The sequence below is a fragment of the Podarcis raffonei genome, chromosome 3 (assembly GCF_027172205.1).
Source record: "Podarcis raffonei isolate rPodRaf1 chromosome 3, rPodRaf1.pri, whole genome shotgun sequence".
In the NCBI taxonomy this organism is placed as follows: domain Eukaryota; kingdom Metazoa; phylum Chordata; class Lepidosauria; order Squamata; family Lacertidae; genus Podarcis; species Podarcis raffonei.
The window spans coordinates 66,143,900-66,165,882 of record NC_070604.1 but is presented as its reverse complement, the minus strand read 5'-3'; the positions used below and the strand labels follow the sequence as shown (position 1 = coordinate 66,165,882).

Below are 21,983 nucleotides of genomic sequence, written 5' to 3'. Positions count from 1 at the left end.
TGAAAATAACGAAAAACAGTGACTTGAGAGAAGTACACATTCTTTCAGGTTAATAGCATCATTTTGAAAGTGATGCTGCTTTTTTCCTCTGAGAAAACTCTCGCTTCTTTTAGAAAGGCATTTATTTATTTACATTGCCCATCGAAAAAATTAGGACATTATTTCCAACTTATGCTTTGTCTTCTGTGGGGATGGTGTTAGTGTCTTCTGTTATTTTGTGCCTTTATTCCCAAGAAACAACAACAACCTAAATGAATGCATAAATAAACAAGGAGCTGTAAATCATTTACTGCCCTTCTGCAGAGCAGAATGGAAGCATATAAAACACCCAGAGGGAGACTCCCAAAGGGAGTCGAGGGAGGTCCTCCTTCTCCCAGATAAAGGACGTGCTAAGCGGCTGCTATAGTAAAGACAAAAATGTGAGGTGGGGGGAAAGGGTTTTCTTCTTGGGGAGAATTCAGCTCTAAAATAGGTGGTGACTTTGGCGTGAGTAATCATGGTCTCCAGTGGCTATCTCTGTGGAATCCTATTGTTGGACCCAGAACGCCCTTGCGTCTTCAGGCAGGAGGCATTCAAGTTTAGAAAGGGAGGGGGGAAACACCACAGGGTAAAAGCTGTGAGGAACCATTTACACCACACCCTCATCCAAGAGACAAAGTTGAAAGGGCGGGAAGTCTCTGTTCAAGTTCCTGGCTGGTGCTCTTTGAGGAAACTTCGGTTGTGATGGCACCTTGCAAAATGCCCTTCTCTGCCCTCTTGGCGGCTTCTCTGCTGATGTCTTCAAGCGGGACCAACACTGGGGAGGGTGAGTTCTCTCAGGAGGAATCTACTTTGAAACAGTGTCTAGATCTGCTGTGGTATTATTGGTCCAATTCCAAATTTATCTTTGTCATATCTACAGTTTAAATGTGTTTGTCATAATGTAGCTTTGAAAACATAGCTTGTGGCACACTTTGATGTTTCTGTGCATTGTGGCAAAGGTTCAGTATAGATACCTTAACAGGTTTTTTTAAAAAAATACGAAGTCGCCTTTTCTATTGAATCAATGTTAGTAATAAGAACTGGCCTGGACTTGCACACCACCTTTGTGATAGTTATAGATTTTAGAATAGATAATACAGTGTTAAAGTACCTGGTTGGAAATTCCTGAAATTGCTGGCCTCAATGGGTATCACTTATTGAAATACGTTCTTTAAAAGATTAATATAAATTTGCTGGTTATAATCATAGCTGTCAACTTTTCCCTTTTCTTGTGAGGAATCCTATTCAGAATAAGGGAATGTCCCTTAAAAAAAGGGAAAAGTTGACAGCTATGGTTATAATAAACTACCATGTAAGGCTTGTGATTTTAGGCTACTACGGATATCCCCAGTTTTAATAATAGTCTAAACTGAGAGAGAAAGTATCTGGGTGACTTTTTAAAACCCAATTTTCCTGGTCTAAGGAATGCAGGCTTTCTTGAGGAGCAAGGATGAACCCTAAGAAACACAAACGCCAGCCCTCCTTCATGTAGGCTGGGGGAGCCCACAGTGGGGAAAGAGCGAGGGAGCAAAAAGTGGGAGGAGAGGCACAAATAAAAATGGAGGGAGGAAAGGAGAAGGGAAAATCCTCTGCAAGTAATCAGCTCAAACTTGTGGCAAGAGAGAAAATGAGATGGAGGGATTACGGCGAAAACAAACACACAACACTCTATAACGCTGCAAACTTTCCACCACTGGCTTTGGTGCCACTCACCATCACAAAGATTACCTCTGTGAGAATGTGGCCATGACAGACAGAAAATGATTCTCTAGTCTTGCATTCAAGGAGAGGACTCCTATGCCTCTAACATTTGTGAAAGTTTAGAAGAGGGAATACAAGTTAGTCTGAGTTGTATTTTTTTGGGGGGGGGAGGAAGAATTGATCCCTCCTGGAAAGTTATGAAGCAAATTCTGCAGGCACCCTTCTAAGCAATTTATGTGAAATGAGCCAACCTGGCTGCTCCCATCTTTCAGTGTTTTAGACAATAAGTGAGGTCAGAAAGGTTATTAAGGAGTTTGAACGCCAGGTGATAGAGATCCCTGGGTCCTTGGGATCCACTCTTTTCACTTTGTCCTTAATGCACTTTTCCTGCTTCTGTCCCATTTTGTACTCCTTGAAATTTCTATAGTTTGCCCTTCCTTTTTTGCCTAGAAACTAGAGATGCACGTTTCCTGGTGATGGGTTAATTTTAGTACAGTACTCTAGAAGTTGTTTTCTGCAAATCCTGCCACACAACAAGTGCAGGTGGATGCTGTAGAATCCCACCCACTGCAAAATAACAAATGGGAAAACTTTGCAAAGCACATTTAAAGCTAAAGACCAGACATGCATCAAGAATTCATTATTGCAGCTGAATTTTATACATGTCTACACTAATACTAGATTAAGACTGATGGACATTTGTTGGGGACTGAAACCAGGAAAGGGGGGTGGGGCTTGGGAATCCAAAGGGTACATAATTATAATGTGTTTTGTTTTTATTTTGTTTTTGTAATGTGTATGAAAATTGGGAAATTCGTGGAAGGGAATTTGGGTCGACTTTAGAAAGAATGTTTTAAGAATGTGTATTGATGTATAAGTATTGATGTTTAAGTTTGGATAAGGTAAAATTGGTTTTTTAAAATGAACTAAATTAAATGAAAATAAGGTTAGCAAAAATAAATTGAGGAAATGGATGAAAGAGAAAAAGTAAAATAATAATATGTTAAATTAAGTATAGAAATAGGTTAAAAATTATGGATAAGGATTTGCTGAATTAACAATTTGAACTGGAATACAAGAAAGGGAGGTCAGGGAAATATGTTATTGAAAAATAGGTATTGTGAACTTTATGTGTTTTTAATCTTTTTTGCTTTTTCCTTTTTGATTCTTTTTTATTGTATTAAATTTGAAAATCTTAATAAATATATTTTAAAATATATATATATATATACATGTCTACTGATGAGTCTTTGCTGTTTAATAGGGTTTATTCCCAGGTAAGAGAGTACAGGGTCGCAGTGTAGGTTTAGGGTTGGCATTGGGGAAAAGCAGGGTTCTTGTGTCTTTAAGAGCTGAATGGCAGCTAAAAATTCAATAGGTTAAGCATTTTATAGTATGGACATACAATTGGGGAAAGCTTCACCTGCTGACATTCTGTCTGTCAGACATTTTGTTATGTGTGTGGCAGAAGATTTATTTTTTGGACCCTCCAATCCACCTGCAAAAGAGGTTACAAATTTGCATATTACATAAAGCATCTGTAAATGTTATGCAAATCTCTCTCCTCTTTTGCAAGTTGGACAGAGGGCCTAAACCACACACAGTGGACAGGGGACAGAAAATTCTGTTGGAACCCCTGTGCTCCAATGCTTCAAGGGTGAAAGAGGCTACATCTATTGACATCCATGCTATCACACAACTGCTAAAGGTACATGAATCCTAAAATGAATTGTGCCTAGTCACTTTCCATCAGTACAGCACTGTCATGCTCAGAATAATTCTGCGCGTGCTGTTGTTCAGGATTTTTGCTGGCCCTCTCCTCCCTTCCCGTAAATTAACTGCTGCTTCTTGGCAGCTTTACAGACAGATTGGCAGCTGCAAGGCTCTAGCTTCTTTCAGCAAAACTCTGGGAACATGAAAACAGGAGTAATTCTGATCACATCATTTTACATGTGGACAAGTAGGGTAAATTCTTGAAAGCTGGCCCACCAGCCTTTGGGCATAAGTCCTCCAGATAAAGTTTGATAGTGAATAAAGAGACACAACAATATTTCCCCATATCCTTGGATAAACAACAACATAGAATCATAGAATCATAGAGTTGGAAGAGACCACAAGGGCCATCGAGTCCAACCCCCTGCCAAGCAGGAAACACCATCAGAGCACTCCTGACATATGGTTGTCAAGCCTCTGCTTAAAGACCTCCAAAGAAGGAGACTCCACCACACTCCTTGCCAGCAAATTCCACTGTCGAACAGCTCTTACTGTCAGGAAGTTCTTCCTAATGTTTAGGTGGAATCTTCTTTCTTGTAGTTTGGATCCATTGCTCCGTGTCCGCTTCTCTGGAGCAGCAGAAAACAACCTTTCTCCCTCCTCTATGTGACATCCTTTTATATATTTGAACATGGCTATCATATCACCCCTTAACCTCCTCTTCTCCAGGCTAAACATGCCCAGCTCCCTTAGCCGTTCCTCATAAGGCATCGTTTCCAGGCCTTTGACCATTTTGGTTGCCCTCCTCTGGACACGTTCCAGTTTGTCAGTGTCCTTCTTGAACTGTGGTGCCCAGAACTGGACACAGTACTCCAGGTGAGGTCTGACCAGAGCAGAATACAGTGGCACTATTACTTCCCTTGATCTAGATGCTATACTCCTATTGATGCAGCCCAGAATTGCATTGGCTTTTTTAGCTGCCGCGTCACACATATTTTTCTTAAAATTCATAGGACTTCTTTATTACTGATTTTAGAAGAACACAGGTGGCACTCCATTTTAAAAATCTACAGTTTCTGCTGAATTCATAAAATAGCCCACTCTGTTCTACATTCTACAAAACTATAAATGTTTTAGAAATATTTTTATTAGAATATTTTTGTAGAATAGTTATCATTTAATCAGAGTTTCCATATGTTTGTTCCATGTGTTCAACTTTTTATTTTGCATTATACATCTAAAACTGAAACCCTTTCTATGTCCAGGGCAGCTGTCTACCAGCTCCATCTGGTATGCAGGCTAAGACCCTACCTGCCCGCAGACTGTCTCACCAGAGTGGTGCATGCTCTAGTTATCTCCTACTTGGGCTACTGCAATGCGCTCTACGTGGGGCTGCCTTTGAAGGTGACTCAGAAACTACAACTAATCCAGAAATGCAGCAGCTAGACCGGTGACTGGGAGTGGCCACCGACACTATATAACCCCAGTCCTAAAAGATCTTCAGTGGATCCCACTATGTTTCCGAGCACAATTCAAAGTGTTGGTGCTGACCTTTAAAGCCCTAAACGGTCTTGGCCCAGACACTGAGGTCCTCCTCTGAGGGTCTTCTGCTGGTTCCCTCACTGCGAAAAGTGAAGTTATAGGGAACCATTAGACAGAGGGCCTTCTCAGTAGTGGTGCCCCCCCCCCGTGAAACATCCTCCCTTCAGATGTCAAGAAGATAAAGAATTACACAACTTTTAGAAGACATCTAAAGGCAGGCCTGTATCAGGAGGTTTTTTATGCTTGATGTTTTTATTATGTTTTTAGATATGCTATAAGCTGCCCAGAGTGGCTGGCGGAACCCAGCCAGATTGTCGGGATATAAATAATAAAATTAGTAGTAGTAGTAGCAGCAGCAGCAGCAGCAGTATTATATTATAAACCACTCTGTAAACTGCATTGTAGACCACTTACAAATTCAGAGATAGATCAGTTCAGTGTTCTTCCATTGTAACATCAGTTCTAGACTACAGCTCAAATTTATTTTCAGGATTCGAAAAACAAACAAACAAACAAACAAAACCTGAGACAGTAATAATAGTCTAGGGGTTTGGGCAGGGGGCATTTTCCATCCCTTCCCCTCCCTTTGAAGCCTCATTTGCTAACCTCCTCTTCCAGTTGATAGAAAAATGACAGCCTAGATTAGTCATTCATTTCTGAAAACAATTCTGTGCTAAGATTAGGCTTTCAATACATACTGATCAACCACTGAAAGCAATGTGCTAATTCACCTTCCATTTTAGCCACCCAAAGGCTAACAATTCTTTCCTGAATGTAAATTATATTTATTTCAAGCCAATAACCTCTGTGACATTTCAGCAGACCATTAGTAAGTAAGGACCTTCAATGGAACCTGCTCTGCCATGCTTCAAGAAGCGCAAGAATCAATTAGCCAAAAGCTCTGTTAACATTATTTGGGTCTGATAAATATACAATTTCTGAAAGGCCAGAGCTAATTGGTGTTCTGAAGATACTTCCATTGCATCCCAAAACTAATCTGTTTTATGAAAAGCCCTGCAGCTGATTTGACTTGGAATACAGAAACAGGATTTGCTATCAAGACAGCCCAACACAAGTAGACTCTCGACTCTATAGTGACCTAAACACTTAAGGCAGTGACTCATACAGCAAATTATTGAGGAAACACTAGTCTCCCATTATCTTCTTCATCTTCTTTGGCGATCACTTGTAGCTGAGTAAGATTGTCTTCTATAAACACAGTTTTAACAATTAGTCCATAAGTGACTGTGGAAGCCAATTCTGGATCCACACGTCTTTCCACAGTGGTGACATTGGTTTCCGTGCGGGAGTTGATCACGGTGTGGATTTGCCAAGAGTGCCTTCCTCTTAGCACGTTTCTCCCTTGCGTCCTGAGTTTGAGTGTCTTCAAAGCCCATGACACCTTTGGTAAAGGCTGTTCTCCAACTGAAGCACTCCAGGCCAGTGTTTCCCAATTGTTGGTGTTTATACCACATTTTTTTAGATTTGCCTTGAGGCAGTCTTTAAACCTCTTTTGTTGATCACCAGCATTACCCTTTCCATTTTTAAGTTTGGAATATGGTTGCTTTGGAAGACGATGATCAGGCATCCGCACAACATGACTAGTCCAACGAAGTTGATGTTGAAGAATCATTGCTTCAACACTGGTGATCTTTGCTTCTTCCAGTACACTGGTATTAGTTCACCTGTCTTCCCAAATGATGTGTAAAAATTTTCAGAGACCCCGTTGATGGAATCTTTTGAGGAGTTGGAGATGGCGTTTATAAGTGGTCCATGTTTCACAAGCATACAGTAAGGTTGGTAGTATAATAGCTTTGTAAACAAGCATTTTGGTTTCCCTGTGAATGTCGCGGTCCTCAAACACGCTGCACTTCAATCGGGAGAAAGCCGCACTCACAGAGCTCAGGCAATGCTGGATTTTGGCATCAATGTCAGCCCTTGTGGAAAGATAACTGCCCAGGTAGGAGAAGCGATCAACACTTTCCAACGTTACACCATTGAGTTGGATTTAATCACTCTGATGTTGCCACTTATTGGAGATATGGAAGACCTGGCCCCATATTGACTCATATCTACAAAGAGATTGACCAGAAAATCAATAGAATGGGACTCAACAAAACCAGCTATCTTCAAAAAGCTCAATAAAATTAGAAAATAGCTTACTCCCCCTCACATTTGTAAACTCTGTAATGATCCTCATAATCAGGAATGCAACAGGTCAAAACACCTCCTTTCAAACCACTCTCTTCAGATCCCCCAATCCACCTGTGAAAGAGAGTTTGGGAAGCCATGTTTCCCAGCAGCTCTTGCACCTTAGAGGCTGCTGTTGAGTTCTAGGCATCAGGGGAGCTGTGAAACGTAATTATCCCAAGTGTCTTGAGTCCACACCCTGGTGGACTCTGGTTTACAAGCTCTCTCGTGTTTTTTACTCAGCTGTTGGAGCACTGTATGTGCCAGGGAGAGAGGCAAGCCTTACACAGATCCATCTAGAGCTCTTGCTGGGGTCAAACTACTGCCAAGTGAGTTTGGGAGAAGGAAAGGGATGGTAAGAAGGGAGGGAAGACTGACTGACAGCTCTGGCTGGCTGTCCTACAATATAAGTCAGGCTCAAATGCAGAAGGATCCAAGTCTGGGGGAATTCCAGTTTGCCTCCATCACAAGCAGGAATATGATTTCCCGTCATAGACATCAAAACCTATTGAACTGCTCGTGCAAATGGAATAGCTTTCGCCCATAATATTCCTGTATCTTATGGCAAGGCAAGAATTCTGACACTACACCTGCCAAAAAAAAAAAAAAAAAAAAAGCTTGGATAAGCAGCAACAACTGGTATCCTCAGTGAGGAAACAGGCACTGTAGCTGTTCCACGGCTGGGACAATCTGGTCTAATCCTAGATACCATTAAACTAGTTTAGCATTCAGCTACACTGAAGAATACACAATAAAACTGAAGACACTAGGAGATATCTTTATTGCAGTGGGTCATAAGACTGGGTTATACAGAAATGTTCACTTTCCCAGAATAGTAGTAATTATTGTAAGAATTGGACATGAGTGACTGGCAATGTTTGCAACTGGGTCACGAGGCCCCACATTACAAGTAGGGCTATGCCATTTTTGGAGATTGCTAAGAAACCGGTACTCTGCTAGGGAAAAACTGGTCATGCACACGTGAGTTCTGAACTGCAGCCAGTGCATCTGATTTGGGCTTTAACTTTGGTAAGAATCCCAAAGAGAGTCAGTGTGGTGTAGTGGTTAAGAGCGGTAGACTTGTAATCTGGTGAACCGGGTTTGCTTCCCTGCTCCTCCATATGCAGCTGCTGGGTGACCTTGGGCCAGTCACACTTCTCTGAAGTCTCTCAGCCCCACTCACCTCACAGAGTGTTTGTTGTGGGGGAAGAAGGGAAAGGAGATTGTTAGCCGCTTTGAGACTCCTTCGGGTAGTGATAAAGTGGGATATCAAATCCAAACTCTTCTTCTTCTTCAAGTGTTCTGGGAAGCTGCAGAATTCACTGATATTCACTAACCTGTATTCTAGAATGTATCCCAAGAATAATATTTCCTTTGGAATTTCACCTTTGCTTTTCAGCGATCCAGATTCAAACTCTGTACATACACACATGCAGATTACACACACACACCAGAAAGCCGGGACTTTTCCTCCCATTCTTTCCCCTTTAACAAGCAGTGTTTTTATATACAGACACAGAAATCAACGAGACCATCATATGTACTAAGGACCTGATTGAAGTAGAAATTCCGAGTGCATTCTTCCTGTCAAAGAACCCTCCAATATTAGTAAGTACTGTGATTTTATAATTTTAATTTAAAAAAAACAATCCATTCGGTCACTTTAACATGAGGTAATCCCCTTTATTTTGGATGTGTGAGTGCCAGTGCATATTTAGCAACCACTGCATGCACATGCACACACACATGGGAGGTACCCTGAAGTTTGTAGAATTGCAAACAAAAAAATGGGGGGGGGCGGACCCAACAAGGAGGGTGGGACCCAAAGACAGCCCAAGGAGGACTGAGTTCCCATGAATGTTGACGGTTTTGTGTGGTGGTGGTGAGGTGAGAATGGAAGGGTATGGCTGGCCCCCTGAACAGGAATACCCCACAGTGCAACATTTTGTTGTACAGTGGTACCTCGGGTTACATATGCTTCAGGTTACATACGTTTCAGGTTACAGACTCCGCTAACCCAGAAATAGTGCTTCAGGTTAAGAACTTTGCTTCAGGATGAGAACAGAAATCGTGTTCCGGCGGCGCGGCAGCAGCGGGAGGCCCCATTAGCCAAAGTGGTGCTTCAGGTTAAGAACAGTTTCAGGTTAAGAACAGTTTCAGGTTAAGAACAGACCTCCGGAACGAATTAAGTACTTAACCTGAGGTACCACTGTATATCTCATTTGGGGGGTTTTCTGGATGCTTTCCTTTTTCCTATTACAATTCAATAACCCAGAGGAGCTCATAAAGAGTTGTGGCTAATAGCCCATTTCGTTGCCTCTAGTTTCTAGAACTGTAGCTTATGGGGACATTATTTATCCAGATTTTTTCTGTAGAGATCTTCCTCTATCTTCATGGTCATATGCTTTATATTCTAATTTTCTGCGAGTTGCCAGCCAGACGATGATAAAATGTGAGCTGGTACATTGCAGACTACACCACATCAAAATATTAGAAAAATGCCAGGTCTTTCTTAGTGCCTTCAACCATGAAATATTTTAGCTGTACTCAGAAAATTCAGGGGAAGTGCCTTTTGAAAGGAGGGGTAGATTTTTCTCACGCTGCCGCTTTCTCTGTGTCCAACTCCTAATGGGATCATAGGCTACATCACACGAATGGATTTTCACTCCCCCCAAAATTGTTACTATCACATGATAGAATGTACCTGTCGATAGAAGGCAGGTTAGCACTTGGTAAGATTGTATCTTGATGACTGTGAGTCCCAGAAGGCAAAGGAGGCATTTTTCATGCAATAATGCCATGCTTCCAAGTGAAATGACAGGTGTCAGTACTAAGGATATGCTGATTAGCTAGTGCAACTGTAAACATAATCTAAAATTGTGTTGAGAATTATATTGTAAAATTAAAAGGAAAAAGAAAGGTTTTTCCTTTGCAGGTCTCTGATTTACACCTTAATGACCCAGCATGTCAAGGTACTCAAGTAGGAAACCTCTACATATTCAGCATTAAGACCAACTTCACAGACTGCGGAACACGAATGGTAATATGCAAAAGATGTTGCTGTGGTCTTATGACTTTTTACATACCTTCTATGCACACCGCATTTATCCTCTTGTATCCTGCTTATTTAGTATACGAAAGAACAGCTTTTGAAGAATGACAGAATCTCACACACATTAAATTCTATATGGAACAAAATAATCATCTGCTTTGTCTCTATTCATAATGTAAACCACAAAACATCATTCCTGCCTTTTAGAAACTGATTGAGAATAGCCAAAATACCAAGAACCAGATTAACATGTGAATCATACAGAGGTGGCATAGATTTATATGCAGCTTTCAGCGGTTCTCAACCTGTGGGTACCCAGATGTTGTTGGACTACAACTCCCATCATCCCTGAGCTCTGGCCTTGCTAGCTAGGGGTGATGGGAGTTGTAGTTCAACAATATCTGGGGACCCACAGGTTGAGAAAGGCTGTGACTTGATTGTGTTTGTGGAAGTGTGTGTGTGTGTGGTGTTGCTTTTTATGTATTCCGTTTCTTACATGTCCTTCATGATAAGGTCCCAGGGCAGGTTACAGCAATTTAAAAATACAATATTAAAAACAGTTCAAAACAAGTTCCAGGATACTATTGGATTCTATTATTTTAAGCAAAAAACATTGGTTAAACATTGGTTACCTTCACACCATACATTAAAAGACATTACTTCGCTCAAATAACCCCGGGAACTGTAGTTTGCTAAGGGTGCTGGAAAGTGTAGCTGTGTAAGGGCTAAACTAGAGGTACTTGTGTGATTCTTAATCTCTTTCTTTGAACTGGGAGAGCAGAATGGCTAAGAACTGACCTGGGTCTGGGGCTCTGCTCAATGGACCTTTGATAAGACATCAGTGAGGATCTTCCTTTCCTTACTGGGTGCTCTAATTCAGGTGTAGGCAAAGTCGGCTCTCCAGATGTTTTGGGACTACAATTCCCATCATCCCTGACCACTGGTCCTGTTAGCTAGGGATGGTGGGAGTTGCAGTCCCAAAACATCTGGAGGGCCTTGTTTACCTACGCCTGCTCTAGTTGGTTAAGGTGCAAAGCTTCCAAGTCAGGAAGAACAGCTTCAGAGCATCCTTCAGTTCCCACTGCCACTACATTATTATTTTCCTATCAACTTAAGTTTTGGGACTTACTGGGATATTTTTGTGTTTTACTAACTTGCAGGATTCTGATGGTGCACATATTATTTTCATCAACACCATACAGAACCACCTCTCTGATATAATCACAAGAACTTTTATCAATATCACATTTGCCTGCCGATATCCTATTAATTATATGGTACAGCAACCTAATGGAGAAAATAAAATCAGTGTTGATATCAGGTAAGCCTGTTGCCCTTGTTGTTTGCTGTATACCAATATTGTGCCTGGATTAGAAATAGACAAATCTGTAAATTATGGTTTCTCATTTTTCCAATTCAGTTATCACCATTTCCAAATTAGTTTGTGATTTGTTTATTTTTAAATCTACATGCACACATTTTGGAACACCATTTCCGATATATGCATTTTTGCAAGCAATGTTCCCTAACATGATACATTTTTGTATTCCCCCCCCCCCACCAATACAAACATTTTTTGTGTACACTTTTCCATATCATGCAGTATTTGGGCATGCTTTTTTGATTGCATAACTGCACTGTAATGTTTGGAGAAGTGTGAATTTTGAACAGGAGCTGCATTTTCGTTCACATATTGGTTTGGGAAGTGCAAATTACATATGTTCACATTTAAATACAAACTGAACTCATTCCGTCCTCCAACCCAAATCTGGATTAAAGTCACTTGAGAAGTATGCAGACAATATTGGGTTAATCACTGCACTAAGTCAGCTGCATAAATAGTGTGCTCTGTTGAAGTTCCTTGAGACGAGTGGGACTCTCTTGCTTAGAGCTCTTACTGTGTTTTCCATAGCATAGCTTCTGTGCAAGAAAGGCAGGCATGCATCTAGTTAGGACAAGCTTATTGTTGTATCACCATACTTGGGAAACTTTCACTGGCTGAAAGTTTCTGCCTGTAATGTAGCTGGTCCAAGTCACAGGAGCCTGCCAGAAAAAAGTTGCAAATTTACTTAAAAGGGTATCATCACCACTGGCTACTAGAGCTGCTCCATTCCTTGCAACCTGATCCTAGGCATTTGCGTATAATACTGAAGTACCAGTATAAGAGCTCTGCAATGCCAGTGTTGTAATTTCCATAGCTGCCCAGGCCTCGCCATTAGGCTACCCTAGTAAATCATGCACACGTGTGTGTGTGTGTGTGCGCGCGTGTGTGTGTGTGTGTGTAATGACGACAATTATCATGGAAACTGTGTCATTTCAACATCTCCATCATATCTATTTGTCTTTGTTTGTGGCAGGACCATCACACTAAATACAGAAGATGGAAATTTCTCTGTATCTATGATGCTGTACAAAGACCGGCATTTTGAAGACATGTGGACTACCATTCCCTTTCTGACTCTAGAGGACAACGTATTTGTCAAAGTGAAAATGGTACCTGGGGTTATTGAGTCCCTGATGAATCTGAGAATTGAGGTGTTGGATAGATAGCAAAGGCAACACACCTTCATCCCACCAGGCACAAGCCAAGATACATTGGGGAGGAGGGAGCAAAAGCAACATGAATCTGAGAACATTTTTGAATGTGACTGTTTACTTGTGACTTACTTTATTATCATCCATTTGCAAGAGTAGGGTTGGGAGAGGATAATAAAATACATAATTTTTTTAAACAGAGAATGAATTTCCTATCAAACATAAGGTTTCAGACAGATAGGCCAGTGGGAATAGGGATATCAGCAGCATTAGGGCTGAGAGCTAACAATATCCAAATCAGAGAATCTACATTCACCCATAGGCCTCAGCCTTACCTGTTCATGGATAAATCCTAACCAGGGGCCTGTGGAGAAATGAAGCAGCAGATCTACCCTACTGCTCTAGCACCAGCTAAGGGTGAAGGTAGAAGACGCCCCCTTCCCCATTTTTTGCCATGCCAGGAAATGGTATAACTCAGGGGCCCAAAATAAGGCCCCTAAGGGGACATGTAAGGAATTGGATCCAGGAAAACTAAAATTGTTGGCACCCACCCCCTACTCCAAAATGTCCTGATTTGGAGCTTACCATTTTCCACTGCTGGTGGGAGAAGCCAGCAGACACAAACCTATACCCCATCCTAACACCGCTCATCCACCAACCTTGTGGGTGGGGGAGGTACTCTTTTTCTGTGCATGTATTGGGGGGGTGGGGAATGCAGAAGAGAAAATTGCTTGCAATAATCTGTATCTCTAGGAGAAGGTGCACTAAAATACTGGTAGATTTTTGCAAGGACTAAAAAAAAAAATTGCAAACTGATGCAGAACTGATATGCCAAGATGAACTGAAGTCTGGAAAAATACAAAATGGAGAGAACCCAAAATTGACAGCTTTGTCTAGCCCTAGCTGCCTTGTATTTGTACCCAGCATCTAGTTGTCACAGTTTCTTGTTAGCTGTCATGGCTGACAGTCATTGTTAGGCCCATCCTCCATGTACCTATCTAGTCCTTTTGAAAGTTACTGACTTAAGAAACAAGAACCCTGTTTATGTTCTGTCTCTGCATTTGGCAGGTCCCAGGCAACTTAATCATTAGGCTTGAAAACTGCTGGTCTACCCCAACGAAGGATCCTGTTCATGCTGTCCAGTATTCTTTTATCAGAGACAGGTTCGTATCCCGCTTTGGTAAAATGGACCACTCATTCTGAAAACATATTGGGCTGAGCTTTCCATTTCATTTAAAAAAAAAAGGCAAAATGACTGCTGTGAAGGGGAGGCTGACCAGATGAAGTCAAAGCTGTGCTTCAAGAGTTGAGTGTAGGTATTATCAGCTTCAGACTCATTGATCCCATTGTTGTTGAGAATACTAGAACACACTCTGAGGGAGACTGTAATGAGAATGTTAGTAATAGCAAAAGGTTGCTTTGGTGAATGGTGCTGAATTTGACCTCTCCTCCTTACTGTTTCCTCTTCTCTTAAGCAAATGAGCCAGAGGCTTATTTTTCACAAATAGCAGGTGCCTTTGCATCCTTGTGCAGGCCCATCTCTCTTTATGTAACAAGTAAATGCATGTTTGTCCATATGTGCCTGTACCTCTAAAGCTGTACATGTAAACAGTATACCGTATTTTTGCCCTATAGGACGCACTTTTCCCCCTCCAAAAATGAAGGGGAAATGTGTGTGCGTCCTATGGGGCGAATGCAGGCTTTCGCTGAAGCCTGGAGAGCGAGAGGGGTCGGTGCGCACCAACTCCTCTTGCTCTCCAGGCTTCAGGAAGCTATCTGCAAGCCTTGGGAGCCCACAGGAGTTCCCACCAGGCTCCCAAGGCTTGAGGACAGCAGCTTGCAGCCCGAAACCCGGGGAGCGCACCCCGGGCTTCGGGCAGATATCCGCAAGCCTGGGGAGCCTGGCAGGAGTTCCCGCCGGGCTCCCTAGGCTTGCGGATAGCAGCCTGTTCTGGGGGCTGGGGTCGGGGGAAGCTCGGGCTTCCTCCCCCCCAGCCCCGCACCTGGGGGGGAAATAATTTTTTTTCTTTATTTCCCCCCCCAAAAAACTAGGTGTGCCCTATGGGCTGGTGCGCCCTATAGGGCGAAAAATACAGTAATTTGAGTAAATCAGCCTTGAACAATGGCAGAATCCATAGCTTCAATGGTAACCCCAAGTACCTTGGCATAGATGGTTTTTCTGACTTGCGAGGAGCAGGGAACAATTGGTCACACTGAAAGGGCTGGTAAAATGGCTAAACATGCCCAGTACAGACCTCTTTGATGCAAGAAATGCTCACAGTTGAAAAAGCAGTCTAATACTGTAGTAGTATACTTTTGAGTCAAGTACTTTGCACTAAGACTGGGTTTTTTCTAGGTAGTCTATCCATAATGTGTGTATTCATTTTTTGCAGAGATGCCAGCTTTTGATGTAATCATATATTTTTGGTTTTGTTCCTGCATAGCTGCCCACAATTTGTAAAAGATGAAACCCTATCAGTAATAACAAATGGAGAAGGTGAAGAAGCACTCTTCAGGATCCAAATGTTCAAATTTGTTGGCATCGCATACAACCATGTTTTCTTACACTGCACAGTTCAGATTTGTCATGGCACAACAGCTGCTTGCAAACCAGTAAGTTGATTCTTTTACAGGAAAATTTCACATTCAAAATTTGAATTAAAACTTTGCATTTTGCACTCAAAGTTGGGGCTATTTTTGTTCTGGTGTGTTACTGTAAAAGGGAATGAAAAGAAAATGCTAAAGATGGCATTTCCTTCTAGCAGCTGGACTCTGAATGGAAGGGAGCCTGGCTGGGGGGAAATGATTGGGGAGACTAGCTGTGAGGCAAAAAGAATCACACAAGATGTTTCAATAGGAGCCCTTGTCTGCACATCGCTATTGAAGCCCCCCTCATTGGTCCTTCAGAGTCAAGTATTTTCTGTTGTGCTGTTCCACTTCAACCCATGTGTTTCTGGAGTGTGTCACACATGAATATTCATCACATATCACTTCATCATTTTGTGGCAACTTTAAGAAATGAACGAGCTATCAGAGTACAGTCCTCCGAATGGGAAAGGCATCTTGAGATTAGAGTTAACTGTAGGAATGCTTCAAGAAAAATATGTTAATGTGTGCATTTAACAGATCCTGATTTGTCAAAGCTAAGAAATTGAAAGGTTTTTGCAGCCGCCAATGAAGGAGAATCCTTTTTTTTTTAAAAAAAAAAGCTGACTGAACAATTGATTATCAGAAGCACTGGAGCTCATTTTTTTTGTTTATCTTCCTCTGTGCTTTTTCCCACTTGGTACCAGAGCTATCGCTGCAGATAAAACTATCATTTCATAGCTTTAATTGCAGCCAGCTCATACAGCTACAGGTTATCAAATAATGAGCATGGGTGTATGACTCATCCAGTCTCTTTCCATCAGAGCTGGAATGATCCAATCAATATCCAGCATCACCATTTATTAAGGCAGAACTGGAAGCTGCCTGGGTTTGTCTTCCTGACCCAGAGTCTGTGACATGGGAAGATCAGAACGGTTTCTGGAGTTGAGACAGAGAAGAGGTGGTGGAGGAATTCCTGTAATCTGGCATACAATTATTGTTGTGGCTTCCTCCCCTTCCTAATTTGGAAAGTTACTACAGAGCATGCAATTGTCAGCGGGGAGTTTGGGGTTGGGTGGAGAAGGGCTAAGGATGATAGTGTATGTACTGCTTTTACAGATTCCTTAATCACAGCCTTTCAAACACACAATGCAGTGTCATAGGAACATATCTGAAAAAGTACTCAGTCCCAATGGCAGTATAACTAGGTGACCTTTACTGGCAGTCAACTAGCAAATTATTTCTGCAATTAAAGCAGGGCTTTTTAACAGATTCAGAATGACACTGTTCCTTAAAACTGTTTGTATCTGAATCATCAGCTGGTAGGTAACTGAATAGTATCCTTGTAAATTATTCTATAAAATAGATGCTTCTACCTTAGTAGCAATTGCCATCGTTCTGAAAAAACTCCAGAGAAGGATTTATTTCTAGTGCTATAATGAAAATGTCACTATACTTATATACGGAGCAAGGACAAAATGAAATCTGAAGTCAGTGTGACGCTTTGGATGGAGACAGTTATAATATCAGAGGCTAGCACTAGATGGCTTATAAAACAGTTCAGGCCAATAACAACAGTGACTCTTATGCAAGCAAGCCCCATTCAGTTAAATTTAAGAGTCTACAGTGTATGTAGAATGAGAACTTTCTACAGAGTAGTAGTGTAGAGTTCCAAAATAGTGAGTCATGTGGATCATAGGGAGTTTTCTGGTTAGTTCACTATGGGACTTATTACTTGCTTGCTCAGAAAAGAGATGCGTAAAAAAAATAGGAGACATTACATCTCAAATTCCTACATAACATAAAAGAAAGAAATGCTGTTCTGCTATTCCTTCTGGTTTCCATGTTGAGCAGTATCTTCTGCAGTAAACCTTCAGGTCATCCACACACACCTCTTTCTTTCTCTTTCTCACACACGTGCACACACAATGCTTAACTTCCTCTAGTCATACCCATTGCCATCTTCTTCCTACTTCCCTTTGGGGATGGGCTATAGCTCATAGTTAGAACGTATGTTCTGCATGCAAAAGGTCCCGGGTTCAATCTCTGGTACCTCAAGTTAGGACTGGGAAAGACTTCTGCCTAATACCCTGGAAAGCCACTGTCACAGTGTAGGGAGTACAGAGATAGATGGGCCAATGGTCTGATTTGGTATATATACGTAAGGTTGCTGCCTATGTTCCTATGATGGATAGATTGCAAGAGATTGGTGGGTTACGCATCTTTATGATTCTAATAGCCTGACATAGTGTGTTAAGCAACTTTATGACTGAACATTCATACACGTCCCTGCATATCACCCTTCAGTACTTGAGTTGGAAAACTTTGGCAATGTACCGTATTTTTCGCCCCATAGGACACACTTTTTCCCCTCCAAAAATGAAGGGGAAATGTGTGTGCGTCCTATGGGGCAAATGCAGGCATTCGCTGAAGCTTGGAGAGCGAGAGGGGTCAGTGCACACTGACCCCTCTCGCTCTCCAGGCTTCGCGCAGATCTCTGCAAGCCATGGGAGCCCGCGCCGGGCTCCCACGGCTTGCGGAGAGTTGCCTGCATGCTGAAGGCTGGGCGCGCTGTGGTCAGCGCACCCCGGCTTCGCGCGGCTATCCACAAAGCACGGGAGCACGGCGCCGGGCTCCCACGGCTTGTGGACAGTTGCCTGTTCTGGGGGCTGGGGTCGGGGGAAGCTCGGGCTTCCCCCGCCCCAGCCCCGCGCCTGGGGGGGAAATAAACTTTCCCCCCTTTATTTCCTCCCCAAAAAACTAGGTGCGCCTTATGGGACGGTGCGTCCTATAGGGCGAAAAATACGGTACTTGTTAGACACCCTAAATTCCTGACTCCAGTAGGTGTTATCAAGCCGCCTGAACCCCTGGATCCAGAAAGGGTTAAAATCTAAGCCAGGCCAGTCTCCTGATGTGGCAACTGGCTGGGAGATTAAGAAAGCAAAAGGAAGGTTGTTGTTGTTTAGTCATTTCGTCGTGTCCGACTCTTCGTGACCCCATGGACCAGAGCATGTCAGGCACTCCTGTCTTCCACTGCCTCCCACAGTTTGGTCAAACTCATGTTCGTAGCTTTGAGAACACTGTCCAAACATCTTGTTCTCTGTCGTCCTCTTTGTGCCCTCAATCTTTCCCAACATCAGGGTCTTTTCTTCTCATGAGGTGGCCAAAGTATTGGAGCCTCAACTTCACAATCTGTCCTTCCAGTGAGCACTCAGGGCTGATTTCCTTCAGAATGGATAGGTTTGATCTTCTTGCAGTCCATGGGACTCTCAAGAGTCTCCTCCAGCACCATAATTCAAAAGCATCAATTCTTCGGCGATCAGCCTTCTTTATGGTCCAGCTCTCACTTCCATACATCACTACTGGGAAAACCATGGCTTTAACTATACGGACCTTTGTTGGCAAGGTGATATCTCTGCTTTTTAAGATGCTATCTAGGTTTGTCATTGCTTTCCCCCCCAAGAACCAAAGGAAGGTAATAGCCCAATAAGAAAGCTATGGAGAAGGGGTCTGTGCCAGAAGGCAAGTGGGCAGGGCCCCTCCTCCAACTCCTAAATAGATAGTGAGAAGACAAAGGCAGAGTTGGAAGTAGAGTCTTTAGAGTTGGCTGTGACATGACCAAGGGAGAAAAATTAGAGAGCTATGGCTGATATTGATGACATCCAAGGCTGTCGCTATGGGAGAAACAAGACCATTTTGGGGTGTTAATGTTGTGGGCCCCTCCATTGCAGGCTCAGGTTCTATATATGTGTAAAGGACCCATATAAAGACACCGGTTTCCACATTGTCTCATATCCAAAAGGACACATAGACCCTTGAACCTAGTACCCCTGGAATCTTGTAGGTAAGAAAAGGTAAAGGGCCCCTGGATGGTTAAGTCCAGTCCAAAGACAATATGGGGTGCGGCGCTCATCTCGCTTCAGGCCAAGGTAGCCGCCGTTTGTTCAGACAGCTTTCCGGGTCATGTGGCCAGCATGACTAAACTGCTTCTGGTGCAACGGAACACCATAACAGAAGCCAAAGCGCACATAAACACTGTATAGCTTCCCATCACGACAGTACTTATTTAACGACTTGCACTGGCGTGCTTTTGAACTGCTAGGCTGGCAGAAGCTGGACAGAGCAATGGGAGCTCACCCCATCATGGGGATTCGAACCACCGACCTCCTGAGCAGCAAGCCCAAGAGGCTCAATGGTTTAGACCACAGCGCCACCCACTCCCAGAGATTGGGGTAGCATGTAACAATACCTTTCATTCTGATTGGCAAATTATATTCTAAGTAGCCTTTTACCTAACCAAATGGGTTTACTTGTAATCCTAGGGTTTCTTATTGTGCACTACAGTACTTTGATAATCACTTTATGCTCACATATATTTACTAGTTGCGTTTTTTCTAGAACTGCACAGATGACAGTCTGACTAGAACTAAAAGAGAAGTCCCACCCTTTTCTAGTCACATGGTATCTTATGGCCCTATAAAGCGAAAGGTGGCAGATAATGAAGAGACTAATGTTGGTAAGTGGCTAAAAAAGTGCATGCCTTAAAATATAAATCTTCAATAGAGTTACAGAGAACAATAGTGGTTCTCTTTTGCAGCATACAAGTGTCCAATCTAGTAGAATAAAGATAATGGATGGAATTCAACATCATGCTTGATGAACATCCTCCCTAAACAAGCATTTCAGCTTACCAGACAGAACCACCCACATTCCCACCCCCGTGCACTGTTCTGGGGGGATGCGGGGAAGAGATGGGGGGAAACCTTATTGAGTAAGCACAAATCTTTGTGCAAAAATTGAAAAACATCAATTAAGCAACATCAATTAAAAATCCTAATGTTAATAATATAAGAAGTGGTTCATCTTCCATTCCCAGAAGAATGACTTTAAACACACTGAAAACTCACCTAAGTGACTGGCCAGTAAATGTGTATGTCTCCAGGTTCCGTATTCAGCATCTCCAGGGAAGGAGAGTCGGCAAAGACCTCGGCCTGTGATCCTGAAGAGCCATTTCTAGTCAGAGTAGACAATACACTGGGCTAGATGGACCAATGATGAGCACAATGCAACTTTATGCATTTGTAGCAAACATCTCAGATCAGGATATTCCTCTCTTACTGCCACCTGGTGCAGGTGAAATCCATGTTGCTGCTCTGTTTAAAGCAGCATGCAAATGCAATTCAAAGTTTTATAATGGTTAACATTATTTCACATATTAGATTTGGTGCGAAAGTATTAACTTTTCTGGAAATCGTTCTGATTTTTTTCAGACAGAGGAAAACTTCTACCAGTAGACATTTTGATCCTTAGTGGAATTCTGATGGCTGTACTGGTGACAACTGTAATTTTTGGAAACCTTTTTCTTCAGTCACGGAGGACCTACCCTACTATGCAAGCACAACTAACAATGTCCCGTTTTCTCAACTCTGAAGTACCATCATGATTAACTGTTCCCATATATTTACATATTCTATAGAAATCTACTGATATTTTTATCTAGCTACAAGTAAAGATTACCCAAAGTAGGTAAATAATAAATGTAAGTGAACCTACAATTTGAGGACCACTTCAGATGTGAACTGTGTTCCCAACTTCTCATGCACAAAAAATGCCCTGAAGATTGTATATATGTGTACATTTTGCCATGTTCATGCAGGTCCTGATGCAATGCTTCTCAGTATAATCGCTGGGTGAGTGTGCATGACCATGGACGAGTGTGCTCATTATACTTGATGAGCTGGATGCTGATTGCATATAGTTTTTCCTTCAGAAAAGTGTTATCCACATAAGAAATTTTTCATGCTTGAATAGCCATTCCTCCATTACATACATTAGATGCATGTCTCTGAGGAAAAACATTTATTTTCTGAGATTTCACCCCCCCCCCACGGAAGCGGTCAACAAGTCAGCTGTCATTTCATTTTTAATGAATGTTATAGGTATGATCTATTGCTCAGACACTCAGATGAAAACTACGGCTTTCCTACTGTTTGCTATGAAATGGCTTATGTTGTTATTAATTGCTATCAATTGTCCTCAATAAGCAAAGCATTAATAGCAGAAACTGGTGAAATTGTGTGACCCATCTTCCCTTTACTCCTTTCCCCCCTCTGTGCTGCATCAAAGAGTTATGGCACAATTCTGCAAGTGCAGTACTTGCTAATTTTATGAACTGTTAAGATTTGTCTGAGCTACTTATAATAGAATTGTTTCTGAATAAACACTGATCTACTGCTAAAAAGTTTGTAATGCTGAATGAAACAATCACTCAGACCTTATTTCCCCGACTACAATATTTATCACAACCTCCAGAAAGGTAGCCATGCCCCCTCTATAGCAGCAAAAACAACCAAAAAGAGGTGAAGATTAACTGTTAACATCTTACTGTGACAACTACAGCAGCATGCTCATATAAACCCACTATTTTCTGAAGTCCAAGTTGATGCTACAAAGAATACCTTTATCAAGAATTTAGCTAAGTAGGATGTAAGCCCAACACAGACAAAATTGTTCTGGATTCTCCTGTCCACAGGTTCCAGGAGAAATGGATCCCTTCAGTAGTAAAAGGGGTATGCCTCCTTGTCCTGAAGAGAGGTCGGGGTGTGTGCATGCTTTGATCCCAGTTCTGTCTCCACAGCCCTTC

The 21,983-nt window shown here is 42.2% G+C and overlaps 1 protein-coding gene across 2 annotated transcripts; it reads left to right on the top strand.

Annotated features, from left to right (window-relative positions):
• Nucleotides 1-639: 639 nt before the first annotated feature.
• Nucleotides 640-20,900, top strand: LOC128410626 (pancreatic secretory granule membrane major glycoprotein GP2-like). Of its 2 annotated transcripts, XM_053382102.1 has the most exons (9): nt 640-805; nt 8,681-8,775; nt 10,103-10,207; nt 11,380-11,540; nt 12,577-12,712; nt 13,823-13,917; nt 15,199-15,367; nt 19,739-19,856; nt 20,611-20,900. In XM_053382102.1, exons 1-9 carry the CDS (start codon nt 724-726, stop codon nt 20,781-20,783), a joined length of 1,134 nt encoding a protein of 377 aa, XP_053238077.1. In that variant the 5' UTR covers nt 640-723; the 3' UTR covers nt 20,784-20,900. The 2 variants fall into 2 exon arrangements, with proteins under 2 accessions (XP_053238077.1, XP_053238078.1); XM_053382103.1 differs by lacking the exon at nt 10,103-10,207.
• The last annotated feature ends 1,083 nt before the right edge of the window (nt 20,901-21,983 follow it).

Coding starts and splice junctions, on each gene's coding strand:
- LOC128410626 (XM_053382102.1), top strand. CDS start 724: ATGGCACCTTGCAAAATGCCCTTCTCTGCCCTCTTGGCGGCTTCTCTG. Junction 11,541..12,576: donor AAAATCAGTGTTGATATCAG/GTAAGCCTGTTG, acceptor TGTTTGTGGCAG/GACCATCACACTAAATACAG. Junction 19,857..20,610: donor TAATGAAGAGACTAATGTTG/GTAAGTGGCTAA, acceptor GATTTTTTTCAG/ACAGAGGAAAACTTCTACCA.